Source organism: Astatotilapia calliptera, chromosome 6, assembly GCF_900246225.1.
Source record: "Astatotilapia calliptera chromosome 6, fAstCal1.2, whole genome shotgun sequence".
NCBI lineage: Eukaryota > Metazoa > Chordata > Actinopteri > Cichliformes > Cichlidae > Astatotilapia > Astatotilapia calliptera.
In genome coordinates, this window is record NC_039307.1 from 5,631,165 (window position 1) to 5,649,024 (window position 17,860).

Here is a 17,860-nt window from a genome sequence, read left to right on the forward strand (position 1 = left end):
AAATATTTGTCTACTCTCTTACAGGCTCCTCCAGCCCTCTCACAGTTGTTGGCTGGAGATAAAATGTTACCACAGCATTAAGAAATTAGCTTTGAACATGTCAGTAACTCCTAGAAATGACTTTTATTCTGTAAGCGGTCGTAAATAAGCGCGTACATCCTACGTGCTACCTGTGTGTTAAAACGCCACAGCGACTGATGTCTGACTGAGACTGCGCAGACGCCAGCTACGGAAGTTTACGGTTGCCTAGTAACCTTTATCGACTGTACCCGTAACGCTACCGTGGTAAGTTGTATCCTAAATGCAAAATTAAATTATATCATTGGTACGATATAGTACGATGGTATTGGTACGCAAACTCTAAATTGTTCTTTTGACTATTAAAGCGCCAAAGTCAGGTTGACAGTTATTATACTGTGATCCTCACAAACCCTCTCTATTGTTGAGGACTTAGCGCGAAGCTAGCAAGAATACAGAAACGTAGCTAATTTTAAATACAAGGAAGGTATTTGTTACCCATAAGCCCAGCCCGGAAATCTTCAGATTTCCACTTGATATTTTATTCATTTTTAAGTAGGCTCAGAAAAACTTGAATATATAAGGTGAGTTCTGGTCAACACATGAAATTGTAAAAATCAATAATGAGTGCAATGTATTTACTAATTTAATTTCATTGTGTATAATGAAAAACGGCAAATGGCCTGTATTTGTATAGCGCTTTTACTTAGTCCCTAAGGACCCCAAAGCGCTTTACACTACATTCAGTCATCCACCCATTCACACACACACATACACACACTGGTGATGGCAAGCTACATTGTAGCCACAGCTGCCCTTGGGCGCACTGAAAGAGATCATGATTGTTTCTGATCATTATTATTTATTAATTACGAAGGACCCACCCTGATTCCATAGGTTAGGGAAGCAGACCTATATGGACCTTAGTGGAAGGGCAACACACAACAATATGACCTCTGTTTTGCACTCATTTAAGTGTAAGAAACCGTAGGACACTGTATTTTTTATATCCAAAACTCATTGAGCAGTCTTATATAACATTTCCACGATTCAAAGGTAAAATAGGCTGCAAAATCTAGACTGATGCTATTTTGACAAATAATTTGACCATGAGGGAGCGTGGACATAGAAAAAACTCAACCCCTGTGTACCTGTAGATGTGATAATGCTGGTGCAGAAGTGTATTATCCAATGCTAACTAGAAATTTCTGAGTTTAATATTAGATTAAACCATTTAAGAGTCAAAACTTGACTCCAACACAGCCCTCAAAGAGTAAGTCATGAGTGTGTAAGTCATGGGGTGTCGAAAGCAGCACTCAAGTTCAGCAGAACTAAAACTGAACAACCACCTGAACAGGTATCAACTAGAATATAATTTTTCAGTTTCAAGAGAGAAGATTTAACACTGTGGAAAAACCCTGAAACCTGATTAAAAGATTTCATAGATATTGTTTAGCCAAAAGACTCCAGACATCCACTTCCAAATTTTGTTTCTTTAAGAATGACTGGACTACTGTTTGGCAGTTTTGCATTTATAATTGAGAGAACACCACAGCCCATTAAATCAAAACCCAAGATGGCAGGCAGGACATCTGTTATAGAAGTGAAACATGTCATATGACATCTGAGAAAAGAAAACATGTTCAGAATCTTCAAACGTGGCAATAGCTGACTAATAAAAAAGGGATTAGCGCCACAAGTTAAAATATTTGCTCTTATATTTTCAGCATTGCTAAGAAAAAAGTCAGAAAATTTCTCAAAAGCCCTCTCTCTCTCACCATTAGCCTTTGACCTTTGGGGCAAATACACATATTAGTCACCTGGAGAAAATATAAATCTTCATGTGAAGTTTTAGGTCCAATGGAGAACCGAGGAGATGATGATGGAAGGGAGGAAAGCTCCCCCCGAAATGAGACAGATCCCAACCTGCATCATGGAAGTGACGACGCTGAAGAAGACATTGGAGCGACTGCCTCACATTACAAAGAGGTTTGATATGTGTATCTGCTGTGGTTTTGTTTCCTTACTTTGTTGCTATTTTAGCAACAGGTCATTGAACACTGATGCAGTTTGGATGTTTGGTCAGGTGCTGTGCTGCTGCACTCACAGTCTTAACTGTTGGATGCACAAAATATTGCAGTAGTGTTAGTCATTTGGCTCAAATGGAATCAGCAGTTTGGACTCTCATGACAGGATCCATTCTTAAAGAAGTGTGTCCTCCTTCTTTGCAAATTTACATTTTGCAAAACCACTCACTCAGCCAGTTTGGCCCCTTTGGTGGGCAGGTTCATGTTTGACATCTTCAGTCTAACAGTTCTCAATGTTTAAATCACAGCAGCTATTAAGGAGCTCTATTCATGCTTCATGTTTGTCTCCGGACTCACAGGCTCAGTCACTGCCACAGCCAGAGAGCCCTGCTGCCCAGCGTTACCATGACCTCACTGTAGTGGATGAAAACTTCCCTGCGGCCACAAATTTAAGTAAGTCCCACATTAATCCTCTGTGGGATTTACTTCTATATATTCTATAGCAATATGTACCCTTTTTACATGATTATTTATTTTTTGGTTAAATGATGCCTTTCACTGTATTTCAGTGCAAGAGGATATTGCTCAGATGGCTCACCGTTCACACACATCGGAGGAGATGGAGGATCATGAGCCACTGCCAGAAGATGAGGAAGAGGAGTTGATCATTCTTGATCCTGAGCATGTTTGTAGCTTCACCTTTAATCTTTACACGACCAGTGTGTTTACTAAATAATGAATCGATTTTTGTCTTAGTGCTCATCAGAAAGAAAATTGAATTATGATGGATGTGAAGCATTAATACTACATATCTTTGTCTTCCACTGGGACGTTACTGATACTATATTTAATCTGTTGGCAGCCCGTGGTCAGAAGACAACAAGCTGCTCTGACAATCCAGCTTAGAAAACAGCTGGAGAGGATTAACCATACACTGAGGGAAAAGGTCGGCCACTTCTCTGACCAAAAACTCTCTCCATCTTTGCTCAGTTAATACACTGATTCACACATGCAGGAGCAAACAAGCTAGTTTCTATACAAACAAATGCAACTTTTCTATTTAAATGCCCAGAAGATGGTGGTGTAGAACTGTATGGCAACTGCAGAACACTTCACATCTTCTGTATTACATACGACAGGTGTTTAGGAAAGATGCAACACCCACAAACTGTTTACCTTTCCAAGAAAAACACTTGTTGCAGGGTTAAGGTGTGAGGCCTTCATCACTCAAATGGGTAATGATGACAAACACAATATATTAAATGTCATGTATGGTATATATAGCGAATATTGATTTATAGTACAGTATATTTCATATGTAATGAGTTGAAATTTAAAGCACTTTGTATAAAACATTTTAAGAGTTCCCCTCATTATCTGAATATGTTCACATAATGGGTTCACATAATGTTCACATAATGACTAATGTTTGAAGGTCACAGATTTATTTTTAAAATGTCCCCAAAAGGGTTACAATGTTGGAAATAAGTTACAAATACAATAAAATCTTTTTCAGTTCCAGTTCCAACCGGCAACCACTAATAAGTAGAACCAGTACTTTTATACCAGGCTTTGTCCTGGATGAAGGAAAGCCATTTTAGTACCCAACATAAAAGCATGTATAAAGTCGGTTATCGTCTAGAATTATTGATTTTTCTGTGATTTCTAACTGCTCTCCTCCTCCATCAGCATGCAGTTGCGAAGGATGATGCTAGCCACAATCAGGAATTAGGTGTGGAGGTCTTCAGGATTCAGGAGCATCTGGTCAGACAGCAGAACAGGCTGCATGACCTCCATGAGACCAAGACACAAGCCGAAACCAAACACCAGCAGGTTCTGAACCAGCTGGAGGAGATAAAGAGTCAACATTCCAGCATGACCAGAAAGGTCTGCGAAGCCAGAGCCAATGGTGAGCCTGGACTGTCATTTAGAGGTTGTGTCTTTGTGCTGATCCAGGATTAGTTTTGATTTTATATGACTCTTGATGTCTGTCCCAATGACCACATTACAATTATGTTGTTGGTTTTTTTTAAAGAGAACTTTATTGCTACTATTATCCTCCATCCGAATCAAGCTTCATTCTCTGTTTGGGGTTGTTTTCCACTGTGAGTTCACTCGTACTACTTATGATTGTTACTCAGCCTGCAGTAAAATAAAATAAAATGCTGTAAAATTCAATTACATTAGGATTCCACTTTATGCAACTTCTTTATATTCACCCCTTAGGTTTACACGTTTCAGCCAGAAAGCTGGAGCTTTAAGATCAACTATTTTTTATGCATTTGGCTTTATGTTAGTATAAGTGAGAATCTGATGGATGTGAAACCCTAAAAGTTCAATGGCGCAAGTTAAGAAGTTAAAATAAATGTAAACAGATTTTATAATTTTTTAATCTTTCCCTTTTAAAAGCAGCCTTTGTTGGGCCTATGTAATACTGTTTGAGCAACAGAAAGGCAACATCTGTATCTGTTCATGTTTCTGAAATTGTGATTCGAGCCATTATGTTTATGCTCTCTCCTCTGTCCTCCCTCAGAGTCCCAGCTACAGGCGCAGTTAGACAGCATGACACAGTATCTCATCTTCATCCAAGGAGTCAGTGAAGGTCTGCGCTCTGAAGTCAAAACCATGAATAACGCTAGACGCAAAGCGAGAGCTGAGAAGACCCAGGCAGAAGACCAGAAATTAAAGCAGGTAGACACTCACATGTAAATTATTACGATTTGATTGTATTTGTCAATATATACACTATCTGGTATATCAACATAATTTTAACTAAGCGAAAATACTCATCTGTTACATCAGGATTTATATGTGGAGCGACTAACAAAGGAGTTGGACAGGCTGACGCAGCAGATAGCCATGTATGAGTCCAAAACCAGTGCTCATGCAGAGGAGACACAGACAGCCAAAGAGGCTCTCTCAGAGGTAACTGCTGTGCCGTAAAAGGTTATATGCTGCATCTTTACATGAAGAGATGAGCACTTTATCCCTGCAGCTTGAACAAGAATTAGTTGCCCACCAGACCTTTTTTTGGACATAAAAGCAAAATAGTGAGCTAGTGAGATAAGGTGCTAGTTAGTATTGGGTGATTTCACTATTAAAAGTGTCAACTTTCATATTACCCATAGCAAATAAATATTTCATTGATGTGAATATTGCTTTTATATCGATTAGTAAAACTGAAAACATTAAAACAATAGCCCAGTTCATTTATCCAGTGATTGATTGAGTGAAAATTTTCCTTGATATATGGATTCACATTCAAGTACTTGCATTTAGGTATCTAGACATGGACAAGACAACCTGCTGGAGTTCAAACTGTGCATCAGAACAGGTCTCTTAAAGGTGATTTAAGTGACCTTGAACGTGGCATGGTTGTTGGAGCACATGAGACAGTCTTTTTTTTAAACTGCTGATATACTGCACAACCAGGAGAAAATATTCTTTGAGCAGCAGTTGTCTGAGACAAATTGTTTGATGCCACAGATCAGAGGATAATGGCCAGACTGTCATGTTTCGGCTGTGTGCAGGCAGGAGACGACCCAAATGCAAACTCACGGGGAGTAAACTCGAAAGCACAGCTTTATTGCTGGGAAACAGGCGATACGACAATACGAAACTAAACTGGGAAAAACTAATTATAATATGCACAAGAAGACACAGCGAGAATCACACACAGCTATGAGGGACGATGCGACATGGAACAGAGGGTGATTCTGACATAAATATACAGAAGGTAATGAGTGAGGTGGGAACATATGGGAGCACAGCTGAGGACAATTACGCATAACAAGACAGGGAGGATACGGAACTGAAAATACTAACCCAAGGTGCAGACCTTAAACGTAACACAGGAAGAACACAGAGACACAGACAGGAGGGGAGAGAGAGCACAGAGAGAGGACTGACATCATGGGCAGGGGAAACATGGGACAAAACACGAGGGGAAACAACGCACAGGAGCTCAGAATTATATAAACACAAATATACAGAGGGAGACGTAGGAGCAATTACACAAGGAAATCTGACAACCAATAGCTAAACATAACAACCTAGGGACTAAAACGTTAAACTAACAAGGTGGACTCAAACCATAATACAAAATAACAAAACACAAAAATTCAAACCGCTGGGTCATAAGACCCAGGATCATGACACAGACTTCTTTGAGCTGATAGGAAGACAACAGTAAGCCAAATAAACACTTGCTAGAACCAAAGTATGCAGAAAGAGCACCTCTGAATGCATAATTTGAAGCAGATGGGATACAACTGCAGAAAATCACTAAGGGTGAATCTCCCTTCAGATAAGAACAGGAAGTGGAGGCAATTCACACAGTATCAGCTGTTCAGGATGGTGCTGGTGTAATGGTGTGGGGGATATTTTATTGGCACACCTTTGATCCTTCAGTATCGACTGAGCACTGATGAAATACCACACCTACCTGACTCTTGTTGGTGCTCATTCCTTTATGACCACAACCACATATTACCCATCTTCTAACGGCTACTTCCAACAGGATGTTGAACCATGTCACAAAACTCAGAACATCTCAAACTGGACTCTTGACCATGACAATGAGTTCACTATAGCCAGCAGTCACCACATCTCCGTCCAACAGAGCATCTGTGAATCTGTGCCACAATTTTAAAAAAGGCTGTTTTGAAGGCAAGTTTGTCCAACCTGAACTACCTGTAACTGATGAAGTGGCTGGTGGGTGTATCTTACTAGTTGATTTAATGATGTAAATGGATACAGTCAACACAAAAATATTTGGATGAGAGAAAAAGACAAACAGGTTATGTTTTTGTCTAAGTTTACTAACTCATGAATGAAATAAGAATTCTCTGATTATGGCAGTCGTCAAACAACATCAGTCATTCATTTTTACATCTTTGTGCAGGCTGAGATGGAGATGGAGTCACTGTTGGTGGCCCGTAAACAGCTGCTGCAGCAGTGGAGCAGCTGCCTCATGGGGTTGAGGAGACGAGACGAGGCCTTCGGTGCGATGCAGGAAGTCATCCGGTGAGACTGATGGATGTGGGAAGCTGTTTCTGATTCATGTCCTACTGAGTAAACGTTAAAGGTGCTAATGCGCTTCAAGTGTACATGTAACAAATGATGACAGTGCTCTAAACATAGAAACATAGTCTATAGAAAATGACAGATGTCTATAAAAAAAATTTTTTTAGAACACTCAATGATAATATTAACCCTTATTTGATTTTTTATTCAAAAGTAACACAGAACAAAAAGTGAGCAGCCATTCATTTTTTTCTGTTCTTCTCAGTGAAACCAAGCACCAGGTGATCTTGCTGGACAAGGACATTGATGGCTACAAGAAGTCCATCAATGCAGAGCAGGAGCAAAATGAGATACTGACACTGCAGCTGAATTGGTCTCAAATGGACTGCACCACTACCAGAAAGCTCATCAGTGACAAGCAGGCTCAGCAAGAGGCCCTGCAGGCCCACTACAGCACATTCCTCCTCACTCTGCAGGAGACAGAGCGAACCCTCGCTAGACTCTCAAAGGTCAGTGTTTGGCCAGAGAGCAGTCGTGGTACAAGGTTAGAAACATTACATTGCCTGATTTTGTTTTTGTCTTTTTTTAATCTCACCCTTAATTTCTCCAGGAATTTGGGTCACTCCAGGCTCAAGTGAACGATCAGAGTAAGCAGCTGGAGAAAGAGAGTTCTGCACGGCTGGAGCTGGAAAACAACATCATGAGCTCCATGCAGCATAAGCTCCTCCACAACAACGCTGCCAAGTACTCCCAACTGCTCACTGAGAAGATATCCAGACTCAAAAAAGAGAAGGTAACTAAAAGCAGGAAAGTATTGAAAATGCTTAGACTGTCATAACACTCTTATGATAACACTCTTCAGACCATTCACACTAAATCCCCTTTCTTTGATATCTCTAGTATTATCATAAGAGTGTTATTCACTATACCCTACATATTGTCCAGGTCTTTGGCTTGGGCTTGTTTTAGTGAAAGACACACTCCAGCAGTATCACGTTATAGATAAAGAAAGAGAGAGAATTCACAAGCAACTGATGAAGTCTTTTGGTTTGAAATGACAGAATAATGCAAATAACAACAGCTCTACAGGATTAGTAACAGTAGTAGTAGTAGTAACAGGTGTTAAATAAGTACATGTATAACGGTTAATGTACACTATAGAGCCATAGAGATTTGAATGCAATTTATTCATATTGTCAAATTAGCTTTATTCAATTTCAGTATTATTATTTTACTAGTTTTAACATTTTTTGTTCATGCTTTTACGTGACAGGATTACATTTTTCATTTTGATTCCTAGCTTTTTTTCTTTGTAAAATGTGTAGAGAATAAAACAAATATGTGAAGATATTAGATTTATGTGCTTCTCATCATTCCTTTCCCCCCTTTAGATGTACCAGTTGAAGCAGTCAGAGGAGGAGGTGTTGGTGGTGAAGCTGGAGAGCCAGCTGGTCAGCCAGCGAGTGGACAGCCTGGCCCTGACTCAGGAGGCCCTTGATCAGGAGATCACAAAGTACAACAAGTTAATCACAGCCATTGAGGCTAAGCTTACTTCATCTGTTAGAGTCATCGAGCAGAAGCAGTCAACGATCATCGGATACAACACGAAGATTTCTCAAATAGCGGCCACCACTGGGGTGAGTGGCTGTGGGGAAGCTGTGGTTTCTTGTTACTAAGATCATAAATAAATACAATAGAATACAATGCAATTTTATATATATAGCACATTGAAAACCAGGGGGTACACCAAAGTGCTTCACAGTAAGGAATAACGGTAAATAATTGCACTGAACAGTAAGTGATTAAAACAAGGTCAAATAGAGAAAACAGAGAAACAAACAAACACATTAGTAAGTAGAGATAGGGAGAAATCATGATTATCCAGAGAAATGAGTAGCGATACAGCAATTAAGGAGCGGTGAGAATTAGTGAGTTGGAAAAGCCAGGTTGAATAGGTAAGTTTTCAAGCATGCTTTAAAGTATTGGATGGAGTCAGAGGCATGAATGCTAGCAGGAAGACTATTCCAGAGGTTTGATGCTACAGAGGCAAAAGCACGATCACTCCTAGTCTTCAGACGGTGCCTGGGCTGGGCCAGAAGTAACTGACCAGATGATCGTAAAGAATGGCTGAGAGCATAGAGACTGAGAAGGTCGATGAGATAGTCATGGGCAAGGTTGTTTAGGCATTTCAAAGTAAGCATCCATCCATTTTCTTCCACTTATCCGGAGCCGGGTCACGGGGGCAGCAGCCCAAGCAGAGAAACCCAGACCTCCCTCCAAGGCCAACACCAAGGCATTCCCAGGCCAGCCGAGAGATATAATATCTCCAGCGTGTCCTGGGTCTGCCCCCGGACCTCCTCCCCGTGGGACATGCCTGGAAAACCTCACCCAGGAGGCGCCCAGGAGGCATCCTTGTCAGATGCCCGAACCACCTCAACTGGCTCCTTTCGATGTGGAGGAGCAGCGGCTCTACTCTGAGCCCCTCTCAAATGCCGAACTTCTCACCCTATCTCTAAGGGAGAGGCCAGCCACCCTTCGGAGGAAGCCCATTTCTGCCGCTTGTATTCGCGATCTCGTTCTTTCGGTCACTACTCCTCACCTTGTGAGGGTAGGGGCGTAGATCAACCGATAAATTGAGAGCTTTGCTTTTACACTCAGCTCTCTCTTCACCACAACAGACCGGTACAGCGTGCGTATCGCTTCAGCCGCTGCACCAATTGTCTGTCGATCTCACACTCCATTCCAAGGTGAGCTGGAGGCCATCACCCGATGAAGCCAACAGGACCACATCATCTGCAAAAAGCAGAGATGAAATCCTGAGACCACCCAAGTGAAAGCCTTCCAGCACTTGGCTATGCCTAGAAATTCTGTCCATAAAAATTATGAACAGAATCGGTGACAAAGGGCAGCCCTGGTGGAGCCCATCACCCACCAGAAACGAGTCCGACTTATTGCCAGCTATGCGGACCAAGCTGTTGCATCGGTTGTATAAGGACTGAATGACCCGTAGCAATGGGCCAGACACCGCCCACAGGACCCCTCGAGGGACGTGGTCGAATGCCTTCTCCAAGTCCACAAAACACATGCAGACTGGTTGGGCAAACTCCCATGCACCCTCAAGTATTCTCGAGAGGATAAAGAGCTGTTCCACGACCAGCACGAAAACCGCATTGTTCCTCCTGTATCCAAGGTTCGACTAACGGACAGACTCTCCTCTCCAGCACCCTGGCATAGACTCTCCCAGGGAGGATGAGGAGTGTGAGGCAAGTAAGCAGCAGAACTTTAAAATCAATACGAAATTTAATAAGCAGCCAGTGTAAGTCAGAGAGCACTGGAATAATAGAGGCAAACTTTCTAGTTCCGGTTGCGAGACGAGCCGCAGCATTCTGAACGAGCTGTAATCGTTGTAGGTGAGCGAGTTGGAGTCCAGAGTAGAGCGAGTTACAATAATCTAATCTGGAGGTCACAAAGGCATGTATCAGTTTTTTAACCAATTAAGGGCAGAATCCTTGATGCCTATAACATGTTCTAGAAGATCATTGAAAACCCTCAGCAATGCCGTTTCTGTGCTGTGGTTTCAGTGCCAATAACATCGAACCCATCCTTTAAAATCTGGGATGGAAGGAAATCGTGAGCCAAGTTCAAACTTCTCAATTGATCAATTATGCTTTTAAAAGTAGAAAGTGAATGAAAATAATTTAGTGTCATTTTGAATTCTTTTCAAAAACGAGGCTGCCAGCTTTAATTTATTTTTCCTGCATTTGCAGCATGATGACCTCGGTCCTCTGCACATCAAGATACAGTCGATAATAGCTCAGATTGAGGAGCTGGCAGCAAATATAAAGAGCGACCAGCAGCTTTGGATGAAGCGACAGGGGATTCTGATGGGACTGACCCAAATGATAGAAGCCAACAGCAAGGAGCTGCTCAAACTGCAGGCAGAGTACACAGGATGGCAACAGACGAAACTCTACTTTGAGAGTATGCAGGACGCACATGCTGCATACTCCGTCCAAGTCACAACCTGTATGCTACTATGCTACTATCTCCACTTCATTCTCACACCAACTCTAATCCTTTCAGGTCAGATAGAATCAGAGCACCGTGAGGAGGCTGAGCTGGAGAAGAGCTCAAAGATGCTGAAGCGTGATCAGCTGAAGCTCAACATGCTGCTCAGCAAGAAAGGACAACTGAGCCAGGCTCTGCAGCAGGAAAACGCCGTGATGGAGACAGATTTCATTCACAGACTTAAGGCATGACAGGCGGGTTTCGTCATTTTAAATTCTTTTCTTCTGTTTTATATTAATATATAACTTTATGTAAAATTATGTGACCAGGATGCAGAGAGGGAGGCCGTTAAGATGCAGATGAAAGTCGAGAAGACGCAGGAGGAAAAGGAGAGGCTCCTCAACAGTCTGGTGGAAGCTGAGTCAGTCACTTTCTTTTTGTCCTTGTTTCTTCTGACTTAAACATATTCAATTTATTTATTATTGAGTTGATTTGCTAATTTGCTTAAATCTCTTAAATCTCTCTCTCAACTCTTAAGTCCTACTACTTATTCATGCATCTTTCAGGATCTTACAAAGCTTCAAACAACCCATTGACTATTAAATTAGTTGTCGGTGATTTTGATAGTCGACGTAATCGTGACTAGTCGACTAATCTTTTAAATTTCAACCCAGCTCCATGTAACTCAAATGCCTCTAACTCGAAACATATTCATAGTATGAAGGTAAAATTTTGCAGGGCTTCATTAAATATGCAGAGTTATTTCCGGAAGAATCACATACTCAGAGAAACACTTTGATTTTTAATGGAATAGTGTACTTTGTTCTGCATGTGTGTGTATTTTCTCTTTTTCTTTGGCACGTGTGGCATACAGGCGGCAAATCATGCTGTGGGAGAAGAAGACACAGCTTGTAAAAGAGATGCGTTCAGCTATGGATGTGGGGCAGGGAGAAAGCCACACAATGAAAGCTGAAATACATCGTATGGAGGTAAACACAGTACGATTACAGACAGACTATAAGGCTGATTTGCCATCTACATTTTAGCCTTAGCCTGCCATGTGCAAATGTGCTGTTTATGTACAATGCATAAACACATAAGAGTGGGATATGCTTTATTTGAAATGCATTCGATCACTTTGACCCTTGAATTAATTTTTTGGGAAAATTCACTGTTTATTGAACCTTTTGACAATTTATTTTATTAAATAAATATAAGTTTGCTAATATAAGTTTTAATTTGCATCCAGCAATTTTTTTTTTATAATTTATTGCTTACAAATGTATTGTGCAATGTTTTTTTAGTTTTCAAGGGAAAAAGCCTCAAAGGTTCATGTATCAGGCATGAAGTTCAGCAAATTTTCCAATTTACAACTTAAAGAATAGAAACAACATGTGGATATGACTTTACAGCATCAGTAGTGGTGTAACGATTCTCCTAACCCACAATTCAGTCTCAGTTCTTCTTTAGATGGAATAAATATTAAAAGCTCAATTATATGATCAGAAATGAATAATGAATGAATAGTAAACATAGTCTTATTCGTTTCCAGTTTACTCATTACCTGAACAATCTTTAACATTAAAATGATTTCATCAGCAGGATCTAATTAAGCATTAACTGCTCAACATGGGTATCACTGTAAAGGAAGATTGAACTATATTGTGGACACTTTTATCAGTCATAGTTTCAAGGCTGTTAAACCTCTAAGCAAGGGTAATTTTATATATAAGGAGTTTCCATCAAAAAAAGGTATCTGAGACAAAAAAGGGCTCCAGGTCCAATTGGATGTGAAAACTAACAGCTCAGTCTTTTTATTTCTCGTACCTCCTCGGGGAAAAAATTATCTCAAGCTCTTCCAAACTCACAGTCATGTTATTTTCTCTATAGAAGCAGATAAATCTGTCAGCTTGGTGTCTGATTACAGCACATAATACTGATATATTCAGATTATATTCAGAATATAAATCAGTGCCTGCTTGTAAGAGACAAGGTGACGGAAAATATGAAAGCCGCAAAAATACATCTTATTGAAGCTTTTTGTAAATGTGTTAGATCTTATGGCTCATTTGCTTTCTCATTATGAACTACTGATGCATACAACGTATAACTGCAAAATTAAAGTATAGACACTTTAACTCAGTGCAAACTCAGTTTTGAAAGGACTAACACTGGGATCACATTAGGAGGCAGATTTGTTCAAATATTTTTAATAGACCCAACAAATACAAATATTTTTGATTGTATTGCTCCTTTTTGCCTTCAGAACTGCTTCAATTTTTTGAATCTAGAAACATTTGTCAGAGTCTTTGGTTCACATCAACATGATAGGATCACACAGGTGCTGCAGATTTGCCAGCTGCACATCTATGATCCCGTTCTACCACAACCCAAAAGTGCTCTTTTAGATTAAATCTGTAGATGCTGTTTGAGGGTAGTGAACTCACTGTTGTGTTCAAAGTCATTTAAATCACATTTCTTTCCCATTCTGATGCTTGATTTGGACTTCAATTCAATTCAATTTTACTTATATAGCGCCAAATCACAACAACAGTCGCCTCAAGGCGCTTTATATTGTACAGTAGATCGTACAATACTAGATACAGAGAAAAACCCAACAAACAACGAATTCAATTCTGGATTTAACAGGAAGCCAATGAAGGGAAGCCAATACAGGATAAATATGCTCACTCTTTCTTGTCCCTGTCAGTACTCTTGCTGCAGCATTTTGGATTAGCGGAAGGCTTTTCAGCGAGTTTTTAGGACTTCTGATAATAATGAATTGCAGTAGTCCAGCCTAGAAGTAATAAATGCATGAACTAGTTTTTCAGCGTCAATCTGAGACAGGATATTTCTAACTTTAGAGATGTTGCGCAAATGGAAGAAAGCATTCTTACATATTTGTTTAATATGTGCGCCCATCCAGGTCTTAACTAATTGGTGTGTGTTATCTGGCTTCATGGACAGATAGAGCTGGGTGTCATCTGAATAGCAGTAAAAATGTATGCTATGTCTTCTAATGATACTGCCTAGGGGAAGCATGTATAATGTAAACAGAATTGGTCCTAATTCATTTGAAAGCATCAGGCTTTCAAATGAATTAAAAGTCTGTCTAGGTCTTTCGTTGATTAATAGGCTGTTGTGATAAATTGCTGCCACACCGCCCCCTCGGCCTGTGCTTCGAGATTTCTGGTAGTTAGAATGACTCAGGGGTGCTGATTCATTAAAACTAACATAATCATCCTGCTGCAACCAGGTTTCTGTAAGGCAGAGTAAATCGATTTGTTGATCAATTATTAAGTCATGTACTAACAGAGACTTGGAGGAGAGAGACTTAATATTTAATAATCCACATTTCACTGTTTTACTCTTTGGTTTAGATTTATAGATATTTTTAAAATTGTCTTGAAAGTCGTAAAACTAAGTTGTAAGAATGCTGGATAACAATTTGCTCTTAGGGTGATTAATGTTTGTGAATTCTACCCAAAGTGTGTTTGTGTCTGTGCAGGTGCGACTCAGCCAGCTAATGAGGCAACGGGAATGCCTGCTGAGGGAAAGCGAAGCAACAGTGGCGAGAAGGGAAACCATCGTCTTGCGCAAGGAGGCCATGATGAGGAACTCCCTCAAACAGGCTACACAGGGTGACCTGAGCCTCTCTATACAGGGCCTACAGCGCAAGATCCGGGAAGCACACAAGGTAAAAGAGACTGACGGAACATTAATTCATTTGTGCTTGGAGCAGGTTGAGCATTTATCTTACATGCAGGATTTGTCTTCAGCAAGTGGTAGAGTATGAGCAGGTGACTGGGGAGCTACAAAAACAGAAGGAGAGTTTGAGAGACAGGATCACACAGAGGAAGACTCATCTCACAGAACTGTGCAGCACCAGTTACATCCTCGACTCTGACTTTGTTAATCTTCAGGATACCAAAGAAAGGGTAAGGGTCACAGACTGTGAATGTGAATATGTGATTGTACTTTAAAATTGTTAGTCTTCTGAATTGCACTGGGTTGCATGTACAGTGAGGGTGTGATCCACTTTTCATTGGCTTCTAATCCGATGCACTCTTCATTGTTAAAGGAACAATGATACCCGGTATGTGTCAATACAAATGTCTAATGGGAAGTGAAACTGTTACCATTGCACAACTTAATGAAGGTGTGGTGAGAATGTTTAACTTGTTTTTTTTTGGGTCACGTACACAGAACTTGCTCATCACAGTTTCCACTCTTGGAAAATACTCACACTTATCCGACCTATCAGGAATAAAATATAACTACTCATTGTTTGATTAATATGTCATTACTCTGTCATTATCGCTCCCTCTCTCTAGAACCTAGGACACCTAGTGGCTCTGCAGAGTCGGGCCAAGAGGTTGCGTACAGTGTGTGAAGGCAGCTATCGAGCACTGTCCACCCCCGAATCCGTGGAAGCCGCCCTGCAGAGGCAGACGGACCGCTTGCATGCCATCAGCACCATCTTGCACCGCGTATGTGAGGAGTTCCCCCAACATCAGGGGGCGCTCCGCAGGCTGTCACGAGCACTGTCTGAACATGCACAGGCTGTGGAATAGGAAACATCCCAAAGTCAGGAAAAGATGACGTGACAGTGCGCGCTGGAAGGACAATGCACAGGAATGACATGTGAGTGAAAAAAGGGAAAGCTTAGATAAGTAACAGCCAGGGAAGGATGACAACTTGTTCACATTGATGTGTGGTTTCGTTGATGCATTGAAATGTTGTTTGTGAAAAAATTTAAGAAATAAAAGGTAATGAAGTTTCTAATCTCAAAGTTAATTATGTGGCCCACTGAATTGTGTTAAAGTTGACCCCAAGGGCTTTTTAGACTGGCACATTTAAATTCCGGGTCTCCAAAAAGCCAGTTACAAAATACCTGAAAATCAAAAAGATGTTTTTTGTTGTATTAACTAATTATTGTGGAAAGTAAAAATCACAGTACTTTGGTGATCATTAAAATATGTCCTGAATTTACAAATTGATGACGATTCATCTGATAATCCATGACACACTGCTCTGCCCTACATAAGCTGCCTTTATAGGTTCAAAGTGTCTGCATTGGTATTGGCAACATTTGCAGCATCGTACAGCAGTAACTTACAAACAGAAGGTTTGAACAGCAGATGAATGAAGTGTCTATGCTCACAAACTTCCATATTGGAGATATCTACTCACACACAAAAACTGAAGCCTGGCAGTGATTAGTTTTACATACACCATCCTCAGCCATGTTTAACATTAGCATTCACCAGTGTGTCACAAATATACAGTAATGTGCAAATATCTTAAAGCCACCAATTAGTTCTTTATGTTTTGCTATGAAAAATAGGTGCAGGTATATTGTTAAAAGATACATAAGTAAATCTAAGTATATAAGGCAAAGTCAAAGTTTATAGAGTTCTGATGTTGTTGAAACACAATATTTGGTGTGACCAGTTTTATTCTTCAGCTCAGCTTGAACTCTCTTAGATGAGATTTCTTTTAAGTAGACTTCAGTATTGTTCTCCAGGCTGTCCTGGTCACAAATCTAAACTTTTGATTACAGACAAACTGGTTTGAAAGCAATCTTACATCACTTATAGACTTACAGTAATAGCTCTCTGTTGTTTCCTGTATTCATAGTTTCATCTTCTATTGTTGAAATTGATGGATCGAGGATTTCTAACTATTTCTGAAGTCTTTGACCTCTAAAACCCACAAAGAATTCTGATTGAGCAACCTTGGAAACAGCTTCCGTTCACTGTGTCATAACAGTTGTATTTAGCTCATTTCCTTCTCTTCTTCATTAAACCTTTAACTTTACATTTACAGTTTTGCAGATATTTTGTCAAACATGTGTTCCACATTACATAATAATATTAATCTGAATATATAAATCTCTGTTGTGTATTTTTTTTTTTCATTCTTCAGTTCTGCTTGCTTTCATACTGGAGAAATTATAAAAATGTTATATACTTCAAACAGTGTTCAGTAACTCAAAACCAAGAAACAGTAAAAGTACACTCATCACCAGGGAGTGAACTGCCTTTGTTCAGCTCAGTCCTGGAAGAAATTCTTGCATTTTGTTGTAGCAGTCAACTTCATCAGGCTAAGGCAGCCACGTTAATGCTTTCAGCGACGGTAAAGTGGAATCTTTAACACAATTCTGAAAAACCAGTGATCGAGCCTTTTCACTCGCAAATTGTGGAATGATCTCCTGCCCAGCCCCCTTGTTACCTCTTTTTAAAATATATCTTAAAACTCTTTTTTATTCTTTGGCTTTTAAATCCGAATGAGAGTGGTGTACTCTTAGCTTTTATTTACAGTAGTATTTTTATCACTGTTGTTGTTGCTGATTTTTTGTGTAGTGTTTTGGTGATTTGTATAGCACTTTGTCAAAATTGTGTTTTTTAAAAAAGTGCTTTATAACTAAACACTATGTATCATAAAACATTGCATAACTATTAGATTGGATTTCACTTAAAAATATTTATTTTAAAATAGCCTGATATTCCACAGTCACACCTTTTTATATAATATTTTTCATACTGCCGTGGTAATGTGTTGATCAAATGGAAAACGTGCCACTTTACACGGTACACATGCCCTAAAGTACACAAAACGCTATATTATCAGTACTTGGTGCGACATGACGCAAGCTTATTTTGGTTTTCTATTGTCAGTAGTACACATGCTTTGTTTTTTTTCTCATTCCTTATCAGTTGATGTCAAAGATCAGTTGAAGATGGCACAAAACCGTAGTAGGGACAGAACTGTCACGTACC

At 40.0% G+C, this 17,860-nt stretch overlaps 1 protein-coding gene across 1 annotated transcript; it reads left to right on the forward strand.

Moving 5' to 3' along the window:
* The first annotated feature begins 221 nt into the window (after window positions 1–221).
* Window positions 222–16,021, forward strand: ccdc40 (coiled-coil domain 40 molecular ruler complex subunit). The gene is made up of 19 exons (XM_026169878.1): window positions 222–285; window positions 1,868–2,007; window positions 2,405–2,498; window positions 2,615–2,730; window positions 2,908–2,991; window positions 3,735–3,954; window positions 4,579–4,736; window positions 4,848–4,970; window positions 6,949–7,070; window positions 7,336–7,579; window positions 7,681–7,863; window positions 8,462–8,707; window positions 10,838–11,051; window positions 11,154–11,323; window positions 11,408–11,499; window positions 11,953–12,067; window positions 14,587–14,775; window positions 14,858–15,016; window positions 15,413–16,021. Exons 2-19 carry the CDS (start codon window positions 1,879–1,881, stop codon window positions 15,650–15,652), a joined length of 2,898 nt encoding a protein of 965 aa, XP_026025663.1. The 5' UTR covers window positions 222–285; window positions 1,868–1,878; the 3' UTR covers window positions 15,653–16,021.
* The last annotated feature ends 1,839 nt before the right edge of the window (window positions 16,022–17,860 follow it).

Bases quoted from the DNA above. Each gene is read 5' to 3' on its own strand.
- ccdc40 (XM_026169878.1), top strand. From the start codon at position 1,879: ATGGAGAACCGAGGAGATGATGATGGAAGGGAGGAAAGCTCCCCCCGA. The intron at 4,971-6,948 runs GTAACTGCTGTG...ATCTTTGTGCAG, and splicing joins CCAAAGAGGCTCTCTCAGAG to GCTGAGATGGAGATGGAGTC. The intron at 11,500-11,952 runs GTCAGTCACTTT...TGTGGCATACAG, and splicing joins AACAGTCTGGTGGAAGCTGA to GCGGCAAATCATGCTGTGGG.